The sequence below is a fragment of the Pocillopora verrucosa genome, chromosome 1, assembly GCF_036669915.1.
Source record: "Pocillopora verrucosa isolate sample1 chromosome 1, ASM3666991v2, whole genome shotgun sequence".
In the NCBI taxonomy this organism is placed as follows: domain Eukaryota; kingdom Metazoa; phylum Cnidaria; class Anthozoa; order Scleractinia; family Pocilloporidae; genus Pocillopora; species Pocillopora verrucosa.
The window spans coordinates 2,294,382-2,320,493 of NC_089312.1; the positions used below are offsets into that span (position 1 = coordinate 2,294,382).

The window sequence follows — 26,112 nt, forward strand, 5'->3', positions numbered from 1 at the left end:
TCTGTTTACGCTTTTAAGCCATTCGTGCGCGGCTAATTGACAAATACAAAATAAATAATTGATTTCAAGAGGTATAAGTGAAAAGTTGAGTGCTGTGTCTGCGATGTTGATCTTCGAGTAGTTAAATGTATCGGATGTAACTTATTTGCAATCATTTTTACAGGATGAAGAGCGTTTTTCTAAGGTTGTTGCGGTGAGTATCATAACTCGAAACCCGTAGACTGCATAAGGCATGCAGGCCATAGATAAAAAAAAAAGCTGGATTGTTTTATTTGTGCAACTTTTAGTAATACATAAGTCTGTCTTCAGTGTAACCTGTAACTCGTAAGAGCCGTTTATTAACCCAACTCCCGCTAAACTCGCATTCATATAGTATATGTGTTAGCTTTTAGACCGCGGCGCATACATGCTTGTGTATTTCAACTTCTAGCTTATCGAATATAAACCATTATCAGCTAATAACACGAAAATGTGTGAATCCTACGGTGAATAAGAGAAGTTTAAAATTATGTTTTATTAATCATCATTGCGCGTTTTTCTTGTGAAACCGTGATAGCAACGATTACTGAGTCCTGAAGCGCGACTTACGCTGATCGTGCCTGGGTTAATGAAAAAAGTTAAATCATTTACGCAGTTGTTTATAATTATGTAGGGGCAAATTTATGTGTTATAACGCACGTAATGTGACATGCTAGTTTTCGAGAAGTTCCCTTTTGTTGACAATTTCTAGTTAGAATCCCAGATGGATCGAAGCCATTTTGACAATCCAAAGTCCCATGAAATCTGCTAACAGCGCTCTAAGGATATTTTTACAAATGCAAAAATTAATTTAGCCTGTAGACTGAAACACCTATCAGAATGTAGTATAATTTGTTTGATAATTTTTTATTTTTATTTTTCAGCTTTGTTTTAGTTCTTCTAGGCTCGCATCACGTGTATGGGAAGAAAGAAAGGAAGAGATCAAACTGGGTAGCGCCCAGACCCCACATCATCATGATCGTCGCTGATGATCTGGTAAGGAGGTCCTAGGTTTCTGTTGTTGACGCAATTTTATCGAACTTCAAGGCGTATAAAGCCTCAAAGCTGAGGCGGAAGGTTGCACAGTGGTATATTGTTTTTACTGGAGTAAAAGTTACACCTGTTGTTTTTTCGTTGATTCGTTTCGCAGTAAGGCTGATTCTCCACAAAAGTATGGCAACTCATGCAGTTCAAATAAAAATTTTTCAACCATTTTCACTCCAACTGAAGATCTCGAAAAGATATTTGCTTGCGTCAAGACATGTCTCTCAATCAGTTGGATTAATTACACAGCGACACAATTTATTTTGTCCGCCTTCAATGCGATCAACCATAGCGAAAGCGTGAAGCTGTTTTGAACCGATTTCTCTTTACAGGGCTGGGATGACGTCAGTTTTCACGGATCGCCCCAGATCCCTACTCCACACATCGACAAACTGGCCAACGGTGGAGTGATCCTTAACAGTTATTATGTATCACCGATTTGTACTCCTACCCGGGCCTCTCTCATGACTGGAAAACACCCGGTCAATTTAGGTACCATTAGATAATTTTTACTTAAGCTCCTTTTTTCATTTTTTCGCTTTTTTCGAACGGAAGTAGGGATATTCCCAGGGGGCTATAAGAGCTTCATGCCTTTTTTCGATGGCTGTGTTGCGGCCACAAGAGGAACAAGGATAATAAGTTTTAAATTCCTAAGTCCTTATGGCAGTCGTGGTTATGTTTCGACTCTGGATAAAATCAGATATCTTGAAACTTTGTCACGCAACATAGCTTCACGGTATGGTCAATTTCTTATACTTGCGTAAATGCACCACCGCTCGAGGGTACAAGAGCTTTTTTTTTCGATCAAACCTCTCGTGTATGCTTTTCCTCGTCGATGAAACCTAAAAAAACTTGACTAAGACGAGACAGTTAATAAATGACTGCTAATTCCCGCGGGCTCCCCGCAGGCGATATGATTGTGCACATTCACTCCTGGTTTTGGGTGATGTGACTATTCTTTCAGATGGTTTATTTCAAAGGTAAATGCCGGAATGTAAAAATACATTACACATAGGTTCGGAAAGCAATTTACTAGCGTTTATCCTGTCCCAGGCGTTCAGTTGGGAAAACGGAGCGAAATGACAAACGGCGGCATTGTTGCGGCAGAGCGAAACCCAGGGAGGTTTGGGTCTAGTCGTTGTTTTCATCCTCCGGTCATTATCGCACCAACAGGCTTCTAGCATGTCTCTAAAGGGAAAAACAGAGGAAATTAAGTTTACGTCGTGTCTCTCCATCTGAAGCCATTAAGTAATCATACCTTAGGAAATGAAACGTTCTTGACGTTGAATATCTACAACCATTCTCACGCGTGTTTTCACATTGCCTCAGGAATTCAGCATGCTACCATATTTGGCACACAACCGTACGGTCTTCCGTTAGGTGTGGCTACCACCCCTCAGTACCTTAAAGCACTTGGATACAGGACTCATGGCGTGGGCAAGGTAGGTTTCCAATAATGGGTTACGCCTTATTATAGTGGGAGTGGAAGTAAATCACTCGTTCTGCTCGGGAATCGTTCCTTTTATACAGCCACCTGTAAACTCTGTAATGACCTTCCAAGTACTAACAGAAACTAAAAGAATATAAACTATTAATAATCTCATGCAGAAATACGATGTCTGTAAATAGTTCAAGAAAGCTATCAAGAGCTATTCATTCGCAAAAGCTCTTTAATTTTACATCTCATATATTTATTTATTTTATTTTTCTACATTTCTTAGCTAATAAATTTACATTTTCAGCTTCAATTCTTAGATATAGGTATAGGTCTCACGGCCAATCAAATTGTGCGCTTTTTTATCATCGACGGCATCCCATAGGTTTACCAGCTAAAGCTCTCTACGTCAAGGCTTATTCCGATTTGTTTTGCAAAGGCATTTGTTATCGTTTCATCGTATTATTGAGGTTTTTTTTTTCAGTGGCATTTGGGATTCTTCGAAAAGGAATACACTCCACTCTACCGCGGCTTTGAGACCTACTATGGATTTTGGAATGGAAAAGAAGACTACTGGGACCACTCCTCACAGGAAGACGTATGGGGGACAGATCTCAGAGATAACATGAAGGTGAATTTCACAAAGAACCAATTTGGTTGCAGGCACTCCACCTTTCCTTCAAAAATAAAACAGTAACCAGAATATGATACTAACTGGAAAAGAATATTCCTGAATTGAATGGAAGAAACCTCTCGGAGGATCAAGTTGCAATTAAATCTTGCAACCGATTGGTTTAAAAAGTAGGGCAAATTTTTACGCCCGATCACGACGAGAAGGTAGACGAGGCGAAACCAACGCGATTCCGGCTTACCATCTGAACTCATTTGAAACTACTTTGTACTCTCAGTTTGTCACCCTGATTAAAAAACAAAACCCTCGCATAAGAGATTTGAGAAAACAGTTCTGAGTTGATTGATCAATAGAGTTGATTGATCAATAAAGGCTTGAAAGAGCTTAACTTTTGCCGGAATACTGACTACCCTCGTTTCTTGGCAGCCTGTGAAGAACGAAACCGGCCATTATGGAACAGAATTGTTTGCAGAAGTGGCTGAACGAATCATTGATTATCACAACAAGTCTGAACCACTATATCTGTATCTTGCTCAACAAGGAGTTCACTCAGCCAATGGTAACGAGCCCCTGCAAGCACCAGAAAGACTTGTTAATGTAAGCAAAGATACATGGCTTTGTATACTCCTTATTACATCACTGGTTCCTTTTTCTGAGTGTTTGTCTGTTCGACCAGTTATCTATGTAGCGACTCACGTTTGTAAAATCCTCATGTCTCTTTATCCGAACGATTGTCACTCTTCTGGCTGTCTCCAGTCCATCTTTCTTTCTGTCTGTCTCCGTCTGTCTGTCTGTTCGTCTGTCCGTCTGTTCGCCTGTTTAGTTGCATGTGCGTCTGTGTATCTGTCTGTAATCTGTCGGTCTGTCCGTTATCTGTCTGTGTTTCCGTCCGTCTTTCTGTCTGTCCGTATGTCTGTCTGTTTGTCTGTCTATATGCATGTGTGTCTGTCAATCTGTCTATCAGTTTGGTTGCCCACATGTCTGTCTGTTCGTCTATCTATCTGCATGTACGTCTGCCCCTCTGTATATCATCAACCAGCTTTTCTACCCGTCTGTCTATCTTTCCCTTTGGCTGTCTGTCTGTCTAATTCTACACTTGCCGCTTTATCTAAAGAAATCTCGATGTCTTTGCACCTGCATGTCTTTCCGTTCATTATCCCAATTGATAAGGCGACACAAGTTTAATGCAGCGCAAACTAAATGTATTTTCAACTTGTTTCGTATTTTAGTCCTAAACTAATGTGGTTAGAAATACATTTTATCCTGTTTCATACTCTATTCTTCAGAAATTCCAGGATATTATAATGGACGACAGAAGGACGTATGCTGGGATGGTAGCTTCATTGGACGAGTCCGTTGGAAACATAACGAAAGCTCTTAAAAGGAATGGAATGTTTGATAACTCTGTGATCGTTTTCACAACCGACAATGGAGGCGCTCCGAGAGGATTCAACTGGTAAAAAATTCATACCTGATCATCCTGTGAAGCAAAAATAAACCATACACCATCGGGGGTAAAGATAAAGATAAATACAATATTCATGCGATCGATGAGAAATCCCCCCCCCCACCTTAAAAACAGCGAGCGGATTCCCCACTACGTAGCAAGGGTTATGATCAGTATTTCTATTTTCAGCCGAGAGCAGGGGGGCAAGGATAACTTCACCACCCCCCCCCCCCTCTCCGTACGGGTCCATTCCAAGTACGTTACTTTAAAGACTTCAAAGCGCAGTGATAAGAACTTCACAAACGATTTCAAGAGTTACGATAGTTGCGGCAACTAAGTCCAATTTTTTTGGTTTGTTTTAGTATATCCTTAATTACCCAATCAGTTTCATCTCTATTCTCGTCATTCCCCTCTCAGGAATCAAGGCTGTAACTATCCTCTAAAAGGAGGTAAAGACACATTCTGGGAGGGAGGGGTCCGTGGAGTGGGATTTGTGCATAGCAACCTGATCAAAAACAGAGGCCGTGTCAGTTATGACTTGATTGACGTCACAGATTGGTTACCAACCTTCTATCATCTGGCTGGAGGTGACGTCAACAAGATAAAAGACAAGATTGATGGCGTAAATGTGTGGGATACAATAGCGAATGGAAAGAAATCTCCAAGAAAGGAGGTAAATTTCAAAAGTGTACCTGGCTTAAACAACATATTTTTTGCGCAAATTCTTAATTTCCCTAAAATAACGGAGAGGCTGACATGTACCTTGATGTTGTTTTTTTTAGGTCCTCCACAACATTGATCCCATCCGTAAATTTGCAGCCATTCGAGTAGGTGACTACAAGCTGATTATTAATCAGGACGCTGTATTCAACACAACCTGGCATCCGCGTTACGAAGTCGAGGGAGGACTGGACTCTCTTTCCCAGCCCTCTACGTTGCCCGGTGCTGTTATTAAGTGTGGTAAGCGGCCCAGGGGCAAAAAGGATGCTTGTAACACCAATGAATTTCCCTGTTTGTTCAACGTTAGAAAAGGTGAGCATTTTACAACTACTTGCCTTTAAAAGAGGTTGGGAAAACGACGTCTGGTTAGATAAATCGCCTTAGATCGAGGCAATTTCTAACTCCGCGCTCTCATGCAAACAATAAGTCGTCATGCCCAAATGTTAGAAGCCTTCAAGTTGGGTTCATGACAAGACCACGCTCCTTCTTTTGTGCGAGCGCTGTTGTTAACGTTTCGCAATTCCAAAGCTAAATATCTTTGTTAACTAAACGTTGCAGACTTGAATGCAATTTTGAATTGCAAGGCTGGGAAGTTCGAGATGAAGTATTAACGGAATTGACAGATTGACAGATTGGAGTAAATCAACTGTTCATACTTTTACCCTCACGAGATCCGGCCACAAACCTGAAAAACATGACCGTGACCGGGATGTGATAATCATTTTGTTTTATCTGTTTATTTTCTTGGCTCAAACCGCATAACTTTGTCACTTCTTCAGTGCCAAAAATGTGGACGGCTTTAAGATCGAATGTATCAGCGCTTGCGCAGGAATGTTGGTGCAACAAATTACGAAGTGGCTATTGATAGTCTACCATAAACTGCCGCGAGTGAGAAAGTACAAGTTTCCAGCACAAATCTTGCGCGGCTTTGCCACACGTTAACACGGCTTCGCGGTCGACGATTGGACATAACTGCTAGTTACGCAGTTAAAGGATTTTAATCCGTAATGTTTCACTTGTGTTTGTTAGATAGATCACTTTGTCCTATCTATTGTTTCAGATCCCTGCGAGTATAGAAATCTTGCTCACATTCACCTTCCAAAAGTTAGGAGGCTCCTTCGTAGACTCATTCATTACCAGAAAAATGCCCTTCCCGTGTGGTTCCCTGAGAGGGACCCTACCGCCAGCCCTGCAGATCACGGAGGTTACTGGGGCCCATGGAAATCCTCAAAAGGTAACAAGGTTATCTTACAAAGGGTTCTAGACTCCATCCCGTCTGCGGTGAATGCGAAGAAGCACTCATCTCAAATAAACAGCACTGTCACTACGACGAGGATTGGAAAGGTGTTCAGCACACACGAAGAACACGACAAAGGAGTCTATCAGATGTTGAAGTCAATTTTAAAAATTACAAATGCAGGAAAGAAGGTTCAGATTCCTCGTAATGGCCATTTGATGAAGGAGTCGTTAGCTTTGTTGTATGCCAAGATGAAACAGAAAACGCAAGAAGACGACTTGATGCACAAATTGCAAATGATAAAGAAAGCATTAATAGCCGAGGATGGTGGTGTTAAGTCAAACAAAGGAGGGAAGGAGACTTTAGCCACTAAATTAAGCCATATTGACACGTCTTCAGTTATTAGGAAGTTAGAAAAAATCGTGAATAAACCTCGCAAGGTGGAGAAACAAGGAACACGAAGAACAGAAATAGGAAACATTGCAATTCGAGATGACGAAATTTTAAAAAGTAAACCTGAGAACTCCTCAGCCGACGATAGTGATTCGATAGACGACGATCAATATCCAGAAGGGATGTCCTCTTTGAGGGTAACATCAAACGCTGAACAAAATAATGGCGATGACGATGATTTAATGAATATCAGTGCAGACATTGACACTACTGACCCAGCAGATGGTGTAAGTGATTCGCTGGAGGACTCTTCAAACGAATACCCTGCCAGTGAAGATCAAACATCCGCAACAGGATCTGAAATGGAATTTTTGGAAAGCAATCGCACCGCTGATGAATAGTCAAAAGCAATTCTTACCGGGTAGGCGGAAGAGGCACCCTGGGAACAAGTTTTGCAGTAATCGTAACCGTTCTCATCATATGGCTGGATCCATATGCGGGTCATGGAACCTGAATTTTTGCTTGTTTTTCTTTTGTTTGCATCTTTCAGGCGCGCACAGGTGGGTGCAAGGCGAAAGCGAAGAGCGAGTCATTTGAGTCCATTCGAGTGTGGCTTACCCATCATTCATGATCACACTCGTAGTGCGTCATGCTTACCTCCCCAGTTCTGCTCGGCGTAGAGACAAAAAATTACACCTAGTCTATAGGCTACAAATGAGCAACACGAAGTAAATCAATTTTAATCTTTTTGAGTATGGGTAAATATTTAGGGCTTCGCAAGCCAGTTATGTTTTCGACATTTAAATCTTTTGAAAGCAGATCTCCGAACTCTTTTGCACGAAGTGGAGGGAGTTTTCTCGACGGGAAATTCCCGCAATGTAATGTAAATGGGCCATACATTCGAAGGCCTATGTTCTTCTAATTGGCGAAACACGCGTGTTCTTTCGTTTTTATTCTTTTTTTTTCCTTCGGAATTACCTGCACTAATTAAGGGAGCAGTCGAACTATCTGCAATTTAGAGAAAGATCACTAACTATCATCTTCTTTGTATGGTTTTTCTTATCTTATTTGACACAACCTAGAAAGTTACTCATAATATATATTTAACATTTACAATCAAAATGAGAAAAAAACATTCAAAGATAAAATATTTCATTGCCTTTTTTATCACTTTGAAGTAGATATAGGCCTCAGCTCTGAACCAAAATAAATTTTATTTTAACCCTTGCGTCAAACGTAACTTTTTTCCTTATCACCACAATCGAGCGATTACCGAATAATAACAGAAACAAACGAGACTCGCTCAAAACTTTATATTATGTTACAGCCGTGTTCGAAAACAATGCAAAGACAACTTGCAACCAATTTTCACGTAAAGGTAGAGCGCATTTCGATTGAGTGTCGCGCGTAAAACCGAAACAACCAATCAGAAGAGAGGAAAATACCGATAACAGTCACTGAGAGCTTTAGACAAAAACAACCAATCAAGTCGTGATTGGTTTTAGTTTTACATCTGATTGGTTGAGAAAGTGGCGCGAGTTTTCTGGACCAATCACAGAGCGTAGTAGAGCGAAACTAAAAGTAATCTCAGATTAATTTGACACTCAATTGAAAATTATTGCGTTCTCATATTTTGTACTCACAGTAAACCAAAATTCTTGAACGCAGCACTAATTCATTTTGCCACTTCTCTGTGGAGAAGTCTCACTCCTTTTACGTTTATCAACTTCGTTGAGGTAATTTTTTAACATACTTTCAAATTCCTTGCTCTGTTCATTATATAAACTTAAAGACTCCTCATCGAGTTCTGTCTTATCGATTGCAATCTTTTTACGTTTAGAATGCTTCTCTTCATTAACTGACGGTATGCTCTCAACTACTTCCTTTAAAATAGCTTTGTTTGCTTCTGAAGACCTCCAAGGGCCCCAAAACCCGTCATGATTTGCTGGGTCCGCATCGCAATCCCTCTCCGGGAACCATATAGGAACGGCCTTTTTGTGATAATGAAGGAGTCTTAAAATAAGACGTTTTACTGTATCAAGGTTGGATTGAGCAATATTCTTGTACTCACACGGATCTGAAAAAAGTAAATTAAATTATCAAATTTTATAGTAGAAAGTATTTTTCGTAATCTTGAGTATTTTTTTTCTTTTAGAACGTTCTCAATATGACTGTAATCAGTCAGTCAGTTACTCAGCCAGTCAGTCCTTCTGTCATTTAGGCACTCAATTATTCAATCAGTCAGTCATTCAGTCAGTCAGTCAGTCAGTCAGTCAGTCATTCAGTCAGTCAGTCAGTCATTCAGTCAGTCAGTCAGTCAGTCAGTCAGTCATTCAGTCAGTCAGTCAGTCAGTCAGTCAGTCATTCAGTCATTCAGTCATTCAGTCAGTCAGTCATTCATTCACTCAGTCAGTCAGTCAGTCAGTCAGTCAGTCAGCAAATCTGTCAGTCATTAAAGCAGTCAGTAAGTCAGTAAGTCAATCAGTAAGTCAGTCAGCCAATCAGTCGGGCAATCAGTCAGTCAGTCAGTCAGTCAGTCAGTCAGTCAGTCAGTCAGTCAGTTAGCCGACCGGCCACGCACTAGCTGGCCAGTCAGTAAGACTGTTTCTATCTTCTTTGGTCGCTTAATACGTCAATCAGTTTATAAGTCAGCCAGCCACTCAGACAGTTTTTGGGTAGTCAAGCAAGTGAGTGGTTTGTTCATCAGTCAGCCGGAAAAGCTCAGTTCTTAGTTTTGGCAAATCACTTGCTTAGCTACTTAACCAATCAATTAGTCAGTCAAACAAAGCATGATCAACTTGTACCCTATAAAAGCAATGAAATTTACTTTACCTTCTTTCACGTTAAACAAACAAGGAAAAACATCACTTTTACATGCAGCCTCTTCTTCACTGTCCCACTTTCCACATTCAATAACCGCGCCAGGTAAGGTAGAGGGCTGGGGAAGAGAGTCCAGTTCCCCAGGGACATTATACCTCGGAAGCCAAGTGATTTTGTAATCAGAGTCTTGATTCACGACTAACTTGTATTCTTTCACTCGAATGGCTGCAAATCGGCGAAAGGGATCGATGTTGTGGAGAACCTTTGATGTGGTAAAATAATTTAATTAATGAGCTGAGTGCGAAACTTGAATTCGTCCTGTTATGAGGCATCCTTGTAAAAAAAACGTTAGCGAATGAAATAATTGAAGTTTTTTCCTGAATGAAAATTTGAATGAATGTATTATTGGATTTCTTATACCTCCGTGCGCGGAGATTTCTTCCCATTTGCAATGGTGTCCCACACATTCATACCGTCAATCTTATCTTGTATTTTAGTGACGTCACCTCCGGCCAGATGATAGAAGGTTGGTAACCAATCTGTGACGTCAATCAAATCATAGCTAACACGGCCTTTGTTTTCGATGAGCTTGCTATGAACGAAACCAACTCCACGGACTCCTCCCTCCCAGAGTGTGTCCTTGCCTCCTCTGAGTGGGTAATTACATCCCGCATTCCTAAATTGGTTAGAAGATGCATGGGAATGAAAAGAAATGGAAAAATTTCAAAGATCTTGTTAAGCAACTCTGAGATGAAAAATTGATTCTTTTTCTCACTTGAATCCTGTGGTTTTTTTGGGGGGGGAGGGGGGGGCAAAATCGTATCATGGAAATTTTTGCACCTGCTTTTTTAAAATAAGCTGATTTTTTTGGAAAAGATACTTATTTAAAACTGTACCTTATTACCACATTAATTAAACTTTCGTTGCTATTTGATTCTGTGTGCGGCTGCGATTCTTTCTTACCAGTTAAATCCCCATGGAGCGCCTCCATTGTCTGTCGTGAAAACGATCACAGAATTATCAAACATTGCATTTCTCTTGAGAGCTTTAGTTACATTTCCAACGGACTCGTCTAAAGACGCCACCATGGCAGCATAAATTCTTCTGTCTTCCTTTGAAAAATGCTGAAATTTCTGAAGGATGAAAAAGACAGCTAATCACCTGAAGTCAAACAGGCAAACAGACTGCTCGCCACACTAATGCTCAGGAGAGGATAATTTTTAAAGACTGGACTCCATATCTGGGCTTATACATGGATACCTCACGCCGTTTTTCCGTCTCCAAATGATCTTTTTGAATAATTAAAATCTACGTAAAGAGGCATTCATGACCGAAATAACGATTTTTAACGTTTCCCTGCAGCAGCTGTCTGCAAACTGCAAGCAACGCTGCTCGTCATTACGTGCGTATGGGTGTGCAGCCAGGTTACTGAGTTGCTTTCAAAATGGCGGCCTTCATAGTCGACAGTTGAGCCCATTTGAAAAGTGACAAGTTTCGAACCTTCACTTTACCCTTTTGAATCTCAGAACGTGAAAAGGTGTTTTTTTTTTTTTTTTAAAGTTTCTCTAGTTTCGAAAGCACATTACTCCTTTAAGTTGTATATACTTTGGTGTCCTTTGAGCCTCGAGTATATATAACCTGTACAACTTACGTTCAGCACTCTCTTTGGAGCTTGCAAAGGGTCTTTTGGATTTCCCGAATGAACAGCCTGATGTGCAAAATACAAATACAGCGGCTCGGATTTGTTGTGAGTATCAATGATTCGCTCAGCCACTTCTGTGAATAATTCTGTCCCATAATGGCCACTCTCGTTCTTAACGGGCTGTAGAACGAAAAGAAGTTCAAGTAACCAAGTCATTGTGACATATTTTTAATGTATTCTTTAATAATTTTCAAAACGGTTCCTGCTTCTGAAGATTGTTGTGTCCATGAGCCATGATTGTACCCAGACCCTTTGACGAAGTTGTTTGTATCGTCCTCACCGCTAGACACATGAAACTGCTTATAGGAAAGGATTAACTCCGCTGAGTTTTCAAGCAAGCTTCATAAAAGAACATCATCGACCTCACCTTCATGTTATTTCGTAGATCTGTCCCCCATACATCTTCGAGTGAGGTGTGGTCCCAAAAATCTTCTTTTCCATTCCAAAATCCATAGAAAGACTCAAATCCGCGATAAGTTGGAGTGTATTCCTTTTCAAAAAATCCTAAATGCCACTGATAGAAAAAAATTGTTTTCCCACCAACGACATCAAACGTGGGAAAACTAGGTAAAGTTGTTACGAGGTTGTTCTAGCGGAAAGTATCTTAAGCATGAATGGGGAGATTTGTGATATTCTCCCTTCTTAGACAAAACAACATAGGCAGAAAACACACAGCTTTATTTTAAAACCTGGTCACAGATGGTACAAACAGCTGGCAAAATTACGATGTTGAACAAATGGCTCCTTTAACACCATTTCTTCTTCTCCTTCAGATTTGATTCCACGAGTAGATTTATCTGATGGAAAGGGGGAAGGTGGGGACGGGGGGAAGGTGGGGACGGGGGGAAGGTGGGGACGGGGGGAAGGTGGGGACGGGGGGAAGGTGGGGACGGGGGAAAGGTGGGGACGGGGAAGGGGAGGGAACGGAAAACCAGGAGAAAAATTCGGGTCAAGAAGGCGAGTTTTCTAAACATGGCGCCATCCTTACGCATACTTCCCCTTCTTTGGTTGGTACGATATTTTACCTTCCCAACGCCATGTGTCCGGTACCCAAGTGCCTTGAGGTACTGTGGCGTTGTAACCTCGCCCAAGGGAAGACCGTACGGCTGGCTGCCAAATATGGTACCATGTTGAACACCTGTAACCATGATAACACTAATGAGACTTCACATATTCATTTTGTTCACTGTTCTTAGTCGGAAAGAAGGAAATTAGGTGACAAGTTAATTGAAATACAAAAATGGCAAGGAAGAGGTTCTCAGTCAAAACAAAGCGATTGTTAGATAAAGAGTAATTTTCACACTTACGTAAGACCTTTACAAATAATTTGTGTACTTGTAGAAGTAAGATCTAATGAGAATCAAGGTGAGCTGCTCATTTTCGCGCAACCATGTGGCACCAATATTTTTAAATTTAGTTTTTGAGAGCAGAGACTGAGATGTGTATTTATGTTACGAAGTAATTTATATTTAGATTCAATATATCAAGTCTCAAGAGAAGAATGTCGCTCGTAGTGAAGAACTTGACGATTTTTAGGAGGGGAATCATATACTCTTTGGACATCCGCGTGAGCAACCTTCACGAGACAGGATTGGTTATTTGTCGATCCAAAATAATTTTAGGAGGGAATGGCATAGTAAGGGATTAGTCGTTGTTTATCATCTGGAGGGTCGGGAAAATTTGGGTTCTGTCCTCATAAAATCTGCCTATCTTCCCCCTGCTCCCCCCATAAGGCTCTGTAATATTTATGACCCCCCCCCCCCCCGCCCTCATTGGCGGTTTATTGGCGGTCATTTTTCTAGAGTTCCCCCCCGTATACTCCGTTAGCGACGACTGCTTCCCTCCCCCTCCTTTCCCGGTGAAAGACCAAGTGATCCCCAAATCCTTCTCCTCCCACCCCACCCCACAAACGATGAATAATGACTTGTTTGTAATACAGCTTATATGATGGAATTCTCTCTCTGCTACTCATCTTCTCTTGCCTCCAACCTTGGATACTAGTACTAACCTAAGTTGACCGGGTGTTTTCCAGTCATGATAGAGGACCGGGTAGGAGTACAAATTGGCGATACGTAATAACTGTTTAGAATCACTCCATCATTGGCCAGTTTGTCCATATGAGGAGTTGGGATCTGGCGAGAGCCGTGAAAACTGACGTCATCCCAGCCCTGCAATTGAACGATACTTACATCATCTGGGTCAAAATCAGCGAGCTTAGGCAAGTGTGCATGGTGAAAAAAGTCTAAATCCTTTTTCAATTTTTGGTCAAAAAATAGTGACCGGTCCTTTAATGAAATATCAATTTCCGTCTGGAAACGAGCGATGATCAAACTAAGCGTGACATGTGGATCAAAGTGAGACACGAATTTCACGCATGATAAAGAAGTGATGCGGAAGAAGAAGCGGATCGTGATATTGCTGCATATTTCTAGTCTCCTTCAGGCGATTAGGTCGACCGGTGACTCATCACCTCATGAAGCAGTATACTTTTCTGTGATTGGTTTGTTTTTAAACACATGTGAGTGGTACGTGTTACTTGAATGTCTTGGTAGAGCTGACTAGAAGCTCCATAAAAATGTCCTCGGTGGCAAAATTCTCGATGCAGGATAACATAGCTCTAGATCAGACCTTCTTAAGATTCGCGACGGCTGGAGTAATCTGATAATAACTAAATAAGAATAACCTTAAGTGATCTCTTAATCAAATAGTCTTTTAGCGAAACTCTTTACCAGATCATCAGCGACAATCATAATAATGTGAGGTCTGGGCGCTTTCCAAGATGGCTTCCTCTTTGAATGCGACTTCTTTCCCTTCTTTCCAAGGACGTGATGTGAGTTTAGAACCACAAAAATAAGGCTGAAAATGCAAAGTTATGAACGAATTTGAGCAACAGAAATGACAGATGAATGTTTGTCTCGTGCAGAGATTTCTTTTTCATATAAAGACAATAATATCACACAACAACATGCGGGTCAGAGCCGCGATATATTGAAATTGCTCTGAGATAATATTTTGCATTGATCGAATCAAAAAAGAGCCGAAGTAAATAACTAGCAAGCTGACATTATCTGGAAATTAAATGGGAATCTTGCAGATTGTCGTCGAGTTCAGCTACGACGGGATGACTCAGATTGAACCAAACGCAGTTAAGCGCTTCATGGCATAACATGTGCACGCTCTAATCATTTTCAACAAGGGCTGCGGTATGCTCTGTTATATGCACAAAAATGAGGGGTTTGGAGGGTAGAACTTCTGCAGTCACAAGTACTGCACGTATCGCTGCAGTATCAGTGAAATACGCACGCGTAACTGTGAAAATCCGTGTATGAGCGAAACCAGGTGAAAGTTCTAAAGTTCATTTACTTGTTAAGATGGTCGGTTCTTAACTACAACTGATAATATCTCAAACAGGTTATTTTAAAACTATTCATCTTGAAAACCGATCAGTCAAATTAGAACAAGTTGGAACAGGTGGCATTTTCACGCCAAATGGATTCAGAAAAATTGTTGTCACCTTTTATTTCAGAAATTCATTTTTTTTTCTCAAGCAATGGTATTCTACACCAAGAAGATTCCATCTTAGATCGTACTTCGAAAAAAAAAAAATAAATAGAAGTACAAAGATCAGAGGTTCGAATTCAAGGCGGTAATGAACGGGTGCTGCGCCTTAATTCACTGCTTGCATTGTTTGTCATAGCTTGGCTAACAAGGTATTTCTGGTTAAGCGGTTAACGCAGTTACTAGAAATAGCCCCAGGCAAATTAGTAGGCTACAAAACTTCACAGAGAGTGCAGCCTAAAATCAAAGGTCATGAAAGATAGAGCAATTAACAGCCATATCACCTGTTATTCGTCTATGTTTTTTTTTTGAGGAAGTTGAAAGCTGGTAACACTGCGGTTAATTAGCTTGAAATGATTGGAGGTCACACATTCGCGTAATTCGTTCGGTGCCGTTTTAATTTGCTCTGCAAGGTTTTTAACAACAGAAATAACTAAGAGCCACGAAGATTCAAAATAATGTAGCAAATTTAGGGTTTTTGATGCTAAAACAACCCCTGAGATCTATTACTTAATTGTCAAAGTGAAATTAATTTTTTCAATCAAAACGTATTCTAAGTAGACGCCAACTGATTCAAAGCGACATTTTTTTGTTCAATATGTATACTTACCAAAAGCTCCAAAGTAAGTTGTACCAAACTCTCCGCGATTCCATCCCTAGGTGTTTGTCAGAGAAGATAGACAATACATCGACGGTTTTCCAATCAAAACTGTTAGACAAAATTTTCTTTCCATTAAGCCAGCGCTTTCGTAATCAATTATTGATTTATGTCAATCAGGACAAAAGGGACGTTCAATTGGCCGGTTGTTATTCGATTGAAGGCAGGCCAGGAAAAGACTGGTATTTAGGACTGAATAACTTTTAAAATAACTTTTAAAATTGTTTTACTGATCGAAGGCGTGTTTGGAGTCAGCTTCTCAGGGGAACGGTCCCGTGGGGATTGTCCGAGTTTTCCCCCACCTTAAAGGACTTTAAATTTACTTATTTGAAATATTTTTCAGTTTATTCAGGCTCTAGAGTAAAAACTTATGTGTTTTCCGTAAAAATGGACAACTTTTAGCCATAAGTCATAACAAAAGTTAACCCGTAAAATTTTTTTCCTGTTTTGAATGTGTCAGAATCTTACACTGTTATGTGTTTTGTTTTGTAGCCCAGCGAGAAAATCGTGAAAGAAAATTATCAGATGGCACCTCGATCTGGAATTACTCCTGTCGCTTGACTCTAATGCTAGAAGCGACCGTGTAAATGTGTTTATGAACAATGAAATTTATTAACTTTTCACAATAATTAAAATTACCTCGTTACATCCCAATGTTTAAAAGATCCGATAGCTTAGGAAAAAATTTCTTTCTCGCTAGTACGTTGTACTCTGCGACTGCTCTAAAATAAACGAATTTACAAAATTACAATCTGGTCAAAACCCTATCAAATTCTCCAGGCAACGCAAAATATAACAAAGCCATATTTTTTGATAATCTTTCATAAACAGCAGTGGTTTTTTAAAGTTTGCTTAACATTCTCTCGAAAGTCTTGTCGGCGCCAGCAGTAAATGAGAGGGTTTAAAGATGAGTTAAATAAAATAATAGAGGTGGAGAGCAAATTAAGTAACATGATGGCTCTGCTTCGTGTACGTGAAGTGTTAGCGATTATAGTCAGGCAACCGAATGGCAAGAAACAAACTAGATGCGCGAAAAACACGTAAAATGTGTTTACAACCGAGCTTCGCAATTGCTTCAAGTTTTTTATTCTATCTGTGGTGCGCATTTGATTTTTAATCTGAACTTGATGCCGTCTCAAAACCAGAAAAATATTACAGTAGGCGAGACAAATGATACTCAGACAAACTATGACAATGATTAAAGCGATAACAAGGTAGATTCTAAAACTCGCCATCCTTGTTAAAGTGAGAAGTCCGCTTGTTATCCACAGAGAAATCTGCAGATAAATGACTTTTTTCTCCGTGAAGAATTCCTTGTATCTCAAATGGAAATGAATCGCCAGGTATCTGTCCAGGCTGATGGCCGTGACGGCAAACATGGAAGTTGCAACTAGAAACGACGAAACGGATGTGAAAGAAACTACCAAGGTGCAACTGACAGGCGAAGCCATGAAAAGTTTGAGCAAGACTGTAATGTACAGCGGCTCTAATACCACGCCTACTCCAAAATCAGCAATAGCTAAGCCAAGAAGCAAAAAATTTGCCGTCGAACGCAAAGCTGGAGAGCGAAAGATGCTGATAATAATCAATAAATTTCCCACCGTGGTTGTAGCGGCAAAGAAGCAGTTTAAAACGGCGCAAATGAGCAGAGAAACATCTGTTTGAAGAAACATGAGGAACGGAATCTCATTCGCACAGGAAACATTGGCGGTGGCCATTAGAAGTAATTTTTCGCCGGAGTTAAATGCACAGCTCTAAATTCTTCTTGTATTTTACTTAATCATTATTTCCAACGTTCTTGTTTACATGAAGAGCAGCTGTACAGATTAATTAATAACGTTATTAAAATCCTTGATTTGTAGTTGCGGCTTCCAGATTATATTTCACGGCGAGAATAACAGTACCACATGTGTACATACTGGAGAAAATTTTAATTAAATACATTTCGTTCGTGACTCTCTGTGCCAAGTAATTACATTTCGGTCAAGCGAATATTTTCTTAGGCAAGTTTTCCTGTGTGAAATAGTGATTAAATAGAACGAACAGAATAAGTTACTTTTATTAGAACTGAAAGTCTTAACCACCAAAAAAATTTTGTACACTCAGTAGTTGACCGAATATCTTCCATATCTCGGAAACTCCAAGCAGCAAAATAAATAAATCCCCCATGGTGCTTTGGCAAGAGAAACGACAAGTTTTGAAAGAACGCGCTTTTTAAGGGGGAAGGCTTTTGTTAGAAAAGTAAACATGGTTTTCCCACCTTCCTTTTATTATTTACACAAAGCCAACTTATTTTAGAAGTGCAATAAACTTAGCTATATAATTTCCGCTTGACACTTCAAGAAAGGTTAATTGATTTGCAAATGTTCTTTAGTCCTACTCAAAAACAGATGTAAACCGCGTAATTATATCTGCCTGACATCTTCTCGCCATCAAAGAGGACTTTACAGACAGTTTCATGAGTAGATTTACAAGTGCTTGTGGAGAAACTTCCTTCGCTCGTACAAGTTCAGCTGTATAGCACCCTTCGGTCTGCCTTCCGGAGGAAATTTGTTTTCTTCGTTTCATATTTCTAGACTCTTGAATTTGGATTAATCTGGCAGTTCCATAAACTTCTCTTCGTTTGGTTAATCATCTGTAAGAGTTTCAATCAAGTTTGCGATCACCACTTTCTGCCGTGACGATGAATTCCGCAGCAACTCAGTTCCAGAAAGCATCTCAGACTTTAGATTCAGTATTCTTAGCCCTCGGACTGGCAAGCAATCTCTTCGTCTGTTTTATCATGATTCGTTGCAAACTGACGAAGAAAAGTATCTCCAATTTTTACGTTTTCCAACTCTCGGTGGCAGAAGTTGTTTACAGAACGACACTGGCTGTTTTAGAAATCTACTTTTTAAACAGAAATAATCATCATTTAATTTCGGATGCCGAATGCAAAGTGATTATATTTTGGCGGCAGGCATTCTGTGCTGCTGTTTTTATACTTCTTGTCGGAATCGCCACGGACCGCAAAGAACACATCATAAATTCCATAAAAGCTATGACAATGGATAAACACCGAAAGACAAGGATTGCTTTTATTTGGCTGTTTACGCTCATTTTATCAATTCCTATGTCACTGAGCGCTACTCTCAGCCCGAGATTGAAGATGCTTGGGCGACAAAATATCCATGAAAAACCTTTATTTGTTTGCCTTCTACCACGTGGCCGGCTTTCAAGCATGATATCAGTTACTATCTACTTCTTGTTTGCTTTTTTTGTTCCCTTAGCAATAATTTCGCGATCGTATTACCAAATATTCATTTATCTACGAGACAGAGCAAAAACGCGAAAATTGAGTGCATTTTACATAAGATCCAAATACAAAGCCTTGAGTATGCTGGTCATAATCACTGCGAGTTTCCTTTTAAGCTGGGGACCTCTCATGTGTAGCACTCTTGCAACAGCTTACGATTTTAAAGTTCGAATAGGAGATATCTCAGTCATGAAAATTGCAATTAGTATTTCATTGACTAGTTCTATTATTCATCCATTTATTTATTCATTTGGAAATGCGAATTTTCGATCTGAGGTTGTCCGGACTTTTCGAAGTTGCATTTCAAAAGCACGTTTCCAATAAGACTTAAAATAAGAATTGGTAAAAATTGGATTGCTTTACTTTCAATTGAGCTATAAAGGTGATGGAGGAGTGAGGTGAATTTTAGCGACTTCTGTTTTTCTTTAAAATAAATGAAAAATTTTCATAGACGAGAGAAAATTTGTTAAGAGCAGCAAATAAGAACTCAAGGTAAAAACGCGCAAACTGCCTAAAGTGCGGGAAAAACACGGGTGACCAAGCCACAGGTAGTTTAAGTTTCGACTCTGATTGGTTTAGAAAATTGCTCGAGTTTTCTTTTTTTTTTTCACGAGATGAAGTAAAGCGAAAAAAAATCAACCCTGAATAACTTTCGACACCTTATTGAAAAGTACTCTCTTTTAAAACGTGGATGATAACAAAGAGGAAATGATCCTCCAAGATGAATTTTAATCTAAGAAATTGCGTGAAAAAAAAGAAAACATAGCTTTAACAGGGGTTCCAACCCATGCCTCACTTTTTAAACCTCACGTGTATACCAGTGAGGGTCATGATCAATGAACTTAACCAGTCCAATCACGAAAGTGCCATATTGCATTGTATATGTAAATGAAACTTTTATCATCTTAAACAGACACAGTGTTGACGGCTTATAAATGACTTCTCCTGTTGTGGAAATAAATTCTCTTGTTGGTGAAATGACCTCTACCGTTGGTAAAATTAATTCAACCTCAGTGACAAGACGAAACCGTTTTCTGGTAGTTATAAAACAACCTGTACCCCCTCTAAAGAAGGTTCAAGCTCGAGCAGTCGCATAAGCTGTAACAGTTCTATCACGAAATGGACCATATTTGGACGCTTTTTACTCTAATGTCAACTTTTGGTGTCCTCAACGAAGCAGCAAAAGGTATTTGGGATAGATAATTTATGCCAGTGGTGATACACTCACGAGGAAGATTCCATTTCTTTTATTCCTCCTAAGTGTGTGGTATTATAAAATTCTGATACTGACAAAGGAGCTGACTAGAAAGTTATTCAGTATTTTTACTTTGTTTCCTAAGCTTGTCATGTTGATCTCTGGCTCTATTTTAAACCGAATACGCTTTCTTTTTTTTTTTCGGCAGTAACAACCTTTGATGGATAAAAACAATGAAAACTATGATTTTTTTTTGATACGGAACATGATTCACAACAGCCTTCTAAGGAGGGTCTCAACGGGGTGAAGGCTTACAGATTAATACATTAGCCACTTTACGATCAACGGTTAAATTATTTCCGTTACGTTTGAAATTAAGATTTTTACGGTTAACTTTGTTTACGATTAACGGTTAACGTCTAATTTTTTTTGCCATTTTACGGCTAACGGTTAACCCCATTGAGAGCCTCTTTAACTGTGTGTTTGAGTTAAATTGAACGATTGGAAGGACGAGAGCTAGGAAATCCTTTAGAAAGAAGCTATTTCCTGTTCCACCATTGATATAGGATAGTTCGCGAGGACACATAAATTAGCGATCTTTCCAGGTGTTATTCCATGCTAACGTGGCTAGTAATCGTAGAGAAATCCGAAATATTAGTAGCAAAGGATCTTAAAAGGTTCTTAAGAAATGTATTTCGAGGCTAACTTGAAAGACACTTAAATTTTGCAGATACCTTAAGTCTTGTATTTGCCGGAGATATCAATTTCTCGGACCCGGTTCGCTTTGATGTCAAACGTCACCTTTACAGTTACAACGATACCTTAAAACGGGTGGCACAGTACATCCGAGAGGCCGACATCGCCTTTGGAAACCTAGAGTCGCCCTTCGTTCCCAAGCAAGCGCTGTCTGGTAGAGTCCTGGTTGGGAAACGAATATTTCTGGAGGCTGAAAAGAAAAGTGCCCCAGCATTGAGGTTCGTATTGTTTCACACGTGCTTGCGGCTATTAAAAAACTTAGTTTACCACACTTTTTTAAGTGTGATATCACATCAACTATTCTCTCATAAATGAATAAGGGGGGTAAGTTTCTAAAGAAACTGTGGTGCTGTGTCGGTGGGAGAGTATAGCAAGTAATTTAGTGTTAACAACTAAGTTGAAAACGTAGATTAGCCACCGTAAAAGATAAAAAAGCTGGCGTTTCGAGCGTTAGCCCTTCGTCAAACGCTCTGATGAAGGGCTAACGCTCGGAAAGTCAGCTTTTTTACCCTTTACGGTGGCTAACTTAGTTGTTAACACTAAATTACCTGTTATTCTCTCATAAGCTGCGTTTGAGAATCTTCGTGGCTGAGTCTATTGTTGAGTCCAAAGAAGCCCCAAAGACAGAATTTCTTGAAGATACATAGCCTATTTCGTCGATAATCTCTTGCAACACTGCTAAGACCTTTAAGTGGGTATTCTGATATTTTGTTGCAAACCCATCACAAAAGTGACCCCTACGACCAATTGGAACGAAGGTTTTGACCAGAAGCCAATGAGAACTCAAAGTGATGTCGCGCAAAGACCTAAAGCGAAAGATAACGCGACTGGCCACGGCGCAATCGGCTCAAGTTTTTAATAATTGTTTGAGGGGTTGTCGCGAATTTGCTTAACCAATTACAACTTGAAGTTAACCAAACCAATGCAACCCCAGATATATATCAACTCTCCAACATGTTGCCGGTACTCAAATTTCTCTTTGCCAACAGTTTCGCAGGGTTTGATGTGATGACATTAGCAAACAATCACTTGAACGACTTTGGTGAGCTTCCAGTGGATTATACAGTTAATGCATTGAAAGAGATTGGAATAAAAACTGTTGGTGTTACATATGGACCTTACAATTCCCGTCAGGTAACAGCAGATTTGCCTATAATAACCCTCAAGAGTTTCAAAGGAGAGGTATACTCTGACCATGGAAGACCATACAATTTTTATCTTTATCATTAAAAAATCATTTGTAAAATTGATCGCTTGGGCGATTTCCCAAGGGTAATACAAGTCCTCGAAAAATGTCTTCCATTGATAACCTATTTGCAACAACTTTTTTTTACTTTGACCAGAAATGGAAAATTCATCGACAGTTTCCTGGCTTAATCAATGGACAAACTGACATTTTTTTTTTCCGACTAATGGTAACGCAGTACTCTGATTACTAAATCTGGTTATCGGTGTTTAGGTTCCTCTGATTATGGAGAAGAAATCAATAAGGATTGGGATTCTTGCTTACTGTATAACTCAAAGTAGCTCAAGATATAAAAACTGTAGTGAGGTCCGGAAAATGTTCAAGTCGGGAGCCGCTCTTTACCAGAAAGAGATCGCTACTAAGGACATCAACGACTTGAAGGTAACAACTTACTTAGTCCTACTGTATATTTTAAATCGTTTGTGCTGCCCCATTTGGTGCCATACATCAAGTCAATACCTAATAACTGGAGAGAGATGTTATTTCCTCCCATCACTTGCGTGGGAAAATCGAAAAATTCTCAGTTTCCAAGACTGGAATCCAACCTCAGGCCATCGACTGCACCACAGTGACTACGGTGAGCAAAGCCATCACTAGATTCAAAGGTAACACACGCCCAACATAATATTATACTAGGATCTGAAAAATCGAAAACTTCCATTTCATCGCCGGACTCAAAGTTGACCGTCTTTCCTTCTCTGTTCCCTCAAACAACTGACTCATGATGATCACGCTCCTTAAGGTGGAACGAAGAACGCTTCAGCATTAAGGGCAGGTTATTATCAATCCCCTAGGGGGGTGCTCGAACGAGTTTATTTGTGTCACGATAAAATTGACCTGACCCTCCCTCCCTCCCCCGAGCTCTGACTTATACTAATTCTCCCCCCCTCATTGGAAGTCAATTTTCTTCAGTCCCTCTTCCCTTTATACTCTGTTAATACCGACTGATCCCCCTCTGTTCCCCCTGGAAACCATGTGATCCCCCCAAAATCCTTCAAACCCCCCCCCCCCTTACCTTTGCTTCGCTCCTAAACCGTGGCCTCCTAGTTTCATTGTTAGCAGTCGGGACACTGAATCGAAGAGACTGAAAGGAATCAGGGAAACACCGCAGGTTCAATCCTCGTTGAGGCTTGAAGTATTTATATATAAAGGTTTACCCTGCAATTGCTTTATTAGCAGCTTACTGATAGAGCTATAAGCTACAAGCAAAATTAATTCCAGTGTTGCTTGGGTTTGATTTTCTCCACTCAATCTGTGATTGGTCTGGAAAAAAAAAAACTCGCCCCAATCTCTCAACCGATAAAATGCAAAACCAAAACCAATCGTGACTTGACCGCACTCGTTTTCCTGCGCTTGAGTCAGTTGGCGTGTTTCTAAAGAGTCCTCATTGGCTCCTCGTGTTTACTATGGGTTTTCGTTCACAACAATCTATCGCAATGCGACATAACGGTCCAGTGATCAAATATGTTCAAGGGCTCCTTGCCTTCAAGCGATCTGGATGTTTTACACCATAAAAAATGGAATCTAAATTCGTGTCTACTTGTTTGACTCGCTCAGGCAAAGAACGTGGACGTGATCGCTGTTCTGATGCACTGGGGCAGAGAATACCGTCCCCGAATGAACAACTTGCAGAGAGAGGTCGCTCAGCATCTGACGTCACTCGGCGTCCAGCTGGTCATTGGTGCCCATCCCCACATACAACAACCCTACAGCTACTTTGACAGCCGATTTGTTGATTACAGTGTGGGAAACTTACTTTTTGTCCATGACTATACTCCAGATAAGGAGAACGTAAGCATTACATCCAAGAGTGAAATGTGCATACCAAATTATTGTGGAATTCAAGCTGTCAAAGAGCCCCTTAATTCCGATTTTATTATTGCCTTAAATGTACCATGCATCTTATTACGCCCTAATTTTAAAAATGAACCCGATTCTGTTAACTCTTTAACCCCTAAGAGAGACTGGGAGCTAATTCCTCCTTACAAGATCACCCCTGAATAAAACATTCAAGTCATGAGAATAAGGGAAACGATCACCAACTAAAGAAGTTCTTGATCGTTAAACAAATTCTCCTTTTCAGAACCTTAAGAAATGTATAGAGAGATTATGGAGAATATGCATACTGATGTTTGGATGTAAAGGGCTAAATAACGATTTCTTTAAAAATATAAACCATTACCAGATTGTGTTCTGGTCGAGTTTCATCTCAGGAGCCCTTAAATGGGAGTTGGCCAACCGGCTGAGCCGGTAGAAAGCTAGACTACCGTACAGAGGTCGAAAGTTGCGTGCATAAATGTTGCCGTGCGTCTGTTCCGTGATAAATCACACATGGCACCTAAATGTGGTATGAACAAAAAAAAGTGGCACATCAGGCGAGTGTAAGTGTGTCACTGAATGATGTTCTTTCCACATTTTGAATTTTCTGTGATGTATTACTGAACAAACCCACGGCAACATGGAATTGCCTTATATAGTAAAGGAGCAAAATAATGTAAACGGGTGACGTCATCTGTGCTTCTGTTCTCTAACAGATCATAGGTAAGAACCTATTGAAAAGTGCACGAAATTCAGCCTGTTAAATAATTCATGTCTGATTTCTGTTTGGCTGGGAAATACTCCTTTTGTCTGATGTGACAATTTTTTTGTTTTTTTTGTTTTTGTTTTTTTAAGAGAAAGACTTTTCTTTATGATGATATTTTAAAAATTCAACTTTTAATCTGAAATCTTTTTTTCTAGATAACAGTTCCTTTCAAAGCCCTCCAGCAAGGACGCCTCATTCGAGCTGAAGTTTCCAGGTACTGATCATTGTCTGTTAATTCCCATAAATAGAAAGCAACAATTAATTTTAAAAAAATCATAAAACAAAGAGATGAATAAGCCACCGAAGGAGCGTGGAGGAGACAGCTATTCTTTCCCATGCGCCTGGCACTTACGTCGTTCAGGCCACGTGACTGCGGTATTCTTGGATGCAAATCGTAGTAGAGAACAGTTCTTCCACGTCTTTTTACCTGTTACTCTAACTATTATGACAATTATCAACACCATTTTTTTGTTTTCTTAATTTTTCTTTTCAAAGAAATGGGATAATACGTGTGCAATCTCTGCCTTATGAGATCAGAATTAACAAAACCAACCACTGCATCCAACCGACTCCAGTCACAAAATTTAAATGGTCCGATGTATGTGGCCAAGCCGATAAGGCGTGTTTGAGATACTGAAACTCTGTATTGCTGCCATATACAGACCAGAGAGTCGCTGGACGTACTTTCTGGCCGCACAGTTAAAGCCAGAATAAGTTCTAAGAGGAATTACTTTATAATAGACCTCTACAGCTTGTATAACAAGGTAACTTAGTATTATCGTCCGAGTCAATAATGTAACTTGGCCACCGTTTAGAGTTTAAAAGCTGACGTTTCGGGCGTTAGCCCTCCGTCAGAACGGGAGGTTCTGCTCGGACGAAGGGCTAACGCTCTAAACATCAGCTTTGAAACTCTAAACGAAGGCCAATTTACTCTTCCACTAACGCAACACCACAGTTTCTTTAGAAACTTACCCCTGCCCTGTTTCTACAGCTTGTATTCTTAGTTTACCGTTTCAGGTCTTAATTGCCAGCTTTACTTATAAATTACATATGCGTACGTCTGGACGTGAATAAGAGGAAATTTGAAAGAAAAAATTTAAAAGAAACAGTTCCCTAGAGTATCGTCACACGACCTGAAATACACAAAGCATACAAGCTGAAGAGGTCTATTGACAGCAGCGCTGGAAAAATACTCAAAACACCCCTCCCTCCCCTCCCCCCCCCCCAAAAAAAAACCAACAGTTGAGTACGCTATTGTTGTTGTTCGTATTGATGCTGCTTTTTGTTTTGCGTTAAGAATTGTAACTAAAATGGCAAGCTTGCCCGCACAAATGCAAAATAAAATAATTCTTGCAACCTGATTGAATAGCCTT

The 26,112-nt window shown here is 40.0% G+C and overlaps 5 protein-coding genes across 5 annotated transcripts; 3 read left to right on the forward strand and 2 right to left on the reverse strand.

The window, feature by feature from the left end:
* The first annotated feature begins 104 nt into the window (after positions 1–104).
* LOC131781712 (arylsulfatase B-like) lies at positions 105–7,999 on the forward strand. The gene is made up of 10 exons (XM_059098430.2): positions 105–193; positions 903–1,014; positions 1,395–1,554; positions 2,392–2,504; positions 2,982–3,128; positions 3,555–3,725; positions 4,415–4,584; positions 4,993–5,248; positions 5,358–5,607; positions 6,356–7,999. Exons 1-10 carry the CDS (start codon positions 165–167, stop codon positions 7,324–7,326), a joined length of 2,379 nt encoding a protein of 792 aa, XP_058954413.2. The 5' UTR covers positions 105–164; the 3' UTR covers positions 7,327–7,999.
* Positions 8,000–8,154: 155 nt separating this feature from the next.
* Positions 8,155–15,738, reverse strand: LOC131781723 (arylsulfatase B-like). The gene is made up of 10 exons (XM_059098439.2): positions 15,616–15,738; positions 14,177–14,303; positions 13,456–13,615; positions 12,473–12,585; positions 11,815–11,961; positions 11,397–11,567; positions 10,709–10,878; positions 10,166–10,421; positions 9,758–10,007; positions 8,155–9,002 (listed from the first exon to the last, which is right to left on the reverse strand). Exons 1-10 carry the CDS (start codon positions 15,657–15,659, stop codon positions 8,596–8,598), a joined length of 1,845 nt encoding a protein of 614 aa, XP_058954422.2. The 5' UTR covers positions 15,660–15,738; the 3' UTR covers positions 8,155–8,595.
* A 744-nt stretch (positions 15,739–16,482) lies between these two features.
* Positions 16,483–17,381, reverse strand: LOC131781733 (adenosine receptor A3-like). Its single transcript, XM_059098447.2, has one exon. It carries the CDS (start codon positions 17,379–17,381, stop codon positions 16,485–16,487), a length of 897 nt encoding a protein of 298 aa, XP_058954430.2. The 3' UTR covers positions 16,483–16,484.
* An 883-nt stretch (positions 17,382–18,264) lies between these two features.
* On the forward strand, positions 18,265–19,282 carry LOC131781742 (neuropeptide Y receptor type 6-like). The gene has a single exon (XM_059098454.2). It carries the CDS (start codon positions 18,347–18,349, stop codon positions 19,280–19,282), a length of 936 nt encoding a protein of 311 aa, XP_058954437.2. The 5' UTR covers positions 18,265–18,346.
* A 653-nt stretch (positions 19,283–19,935) lies between these two features.
* LOC131781753 (capsule biosynthesis protein CapA-like) lies at positions 19,936–25,541 on the forward strand. Its single transcript, XM_059098467.2, has 7 exons — positions 19,936–20,144; positions 20,884–21,127; positions 21,899–22,043; positions 22,369–22,536; positions 23,713–23,946; positions 24,895–24,953; positions 25,235–25,541. Exons 1-7 carry the CDS (start codon positions 20,078–20,080, stop codon positions 25,374–25,376), a joined length of 1,059 nt encoding a protein of 352 aa, XP_058954450.2. The 5' UTR covers positions 19,936–20,077; the 3' UTR covers positions 25,377–25,541.
* The last annotated feature ends 571 nt before the right edge of the window (positions 25,542–26,112 follow it).

Coding starts and splice junctions, on each gene's coding strand:
- LOC131781712 (XM_059098430.2), top strand. CDS start 165: ATGAAGAGCGTTTTTCTAAGGTTGTTGCG. Junction 4,585..4,992: donor GCTCCGAGAGGATTCAACTG/GTAAAAAATTCA, acceptor TTCCCCTCTCAG/GAATCAAGGCTGTAACTATC. Junction 5,249..5,357: donor AGAAATCTCCAAGAAAGGAG/GTAAATTTCAAA, acceptor TGTTTTTTTTAG/GTCCTCCACAACATTGATCC.
- LOC131781723 (XM_059098439.2), bottom strand. CDS start 15,659: ATGGAATCGCGGAGAGTTTGGTACAACTTACTTTGGAGCTTTTG. Junction 14,304..15,615: donor AACTTACTTTGGAGCTTTTG/GTAAGTATACAT, acceptor TTGCATTTTCAG/CCTTATTTTTGTGGTTCTAA. Junction 9,003..9,757: donor TTTGTTTAACGTGAAAGAAG/GTAAAGTAAATT, acceptor TACTTTTTTCAG/ATCCGTGTGAGTACAAGAAT.
- LOC131781733 (XM_059098447.2), bottom strand. CDS start 17,381: ATGGCCACCGCCAATGTTTCCTGTGCGAATGAGATTCCGTTCCTCATG.
- LOC131781742 (XM_059098454.2), top strand. CDS start 18,347: ATGAATTCCGCAGCAACTCAGTTCCAGAAAGCATCTCAGACTTTAGAT.
- LOC131781753 (XM_059098467.2), top strand. CDS start 20,078: ATGGACCATATTTGGACGCTTTTTACTCTAATGTCAACTTTTGGTGTC. Junction 20,145..20,883: donor CCTCAACGAAGCAGCAAAAG/GTATTTGGGATA, acceptor TAAATTTTGCAG/ATACCTTAAGTCTTGTATTT. Junction 21,128..21,898: donor AAAAGTGCCCCAGCATTGAG/GTTCGTATTGTT, acceptor CTTTGCCAACAG/TTTCGCAGGGTTTGATGTGA.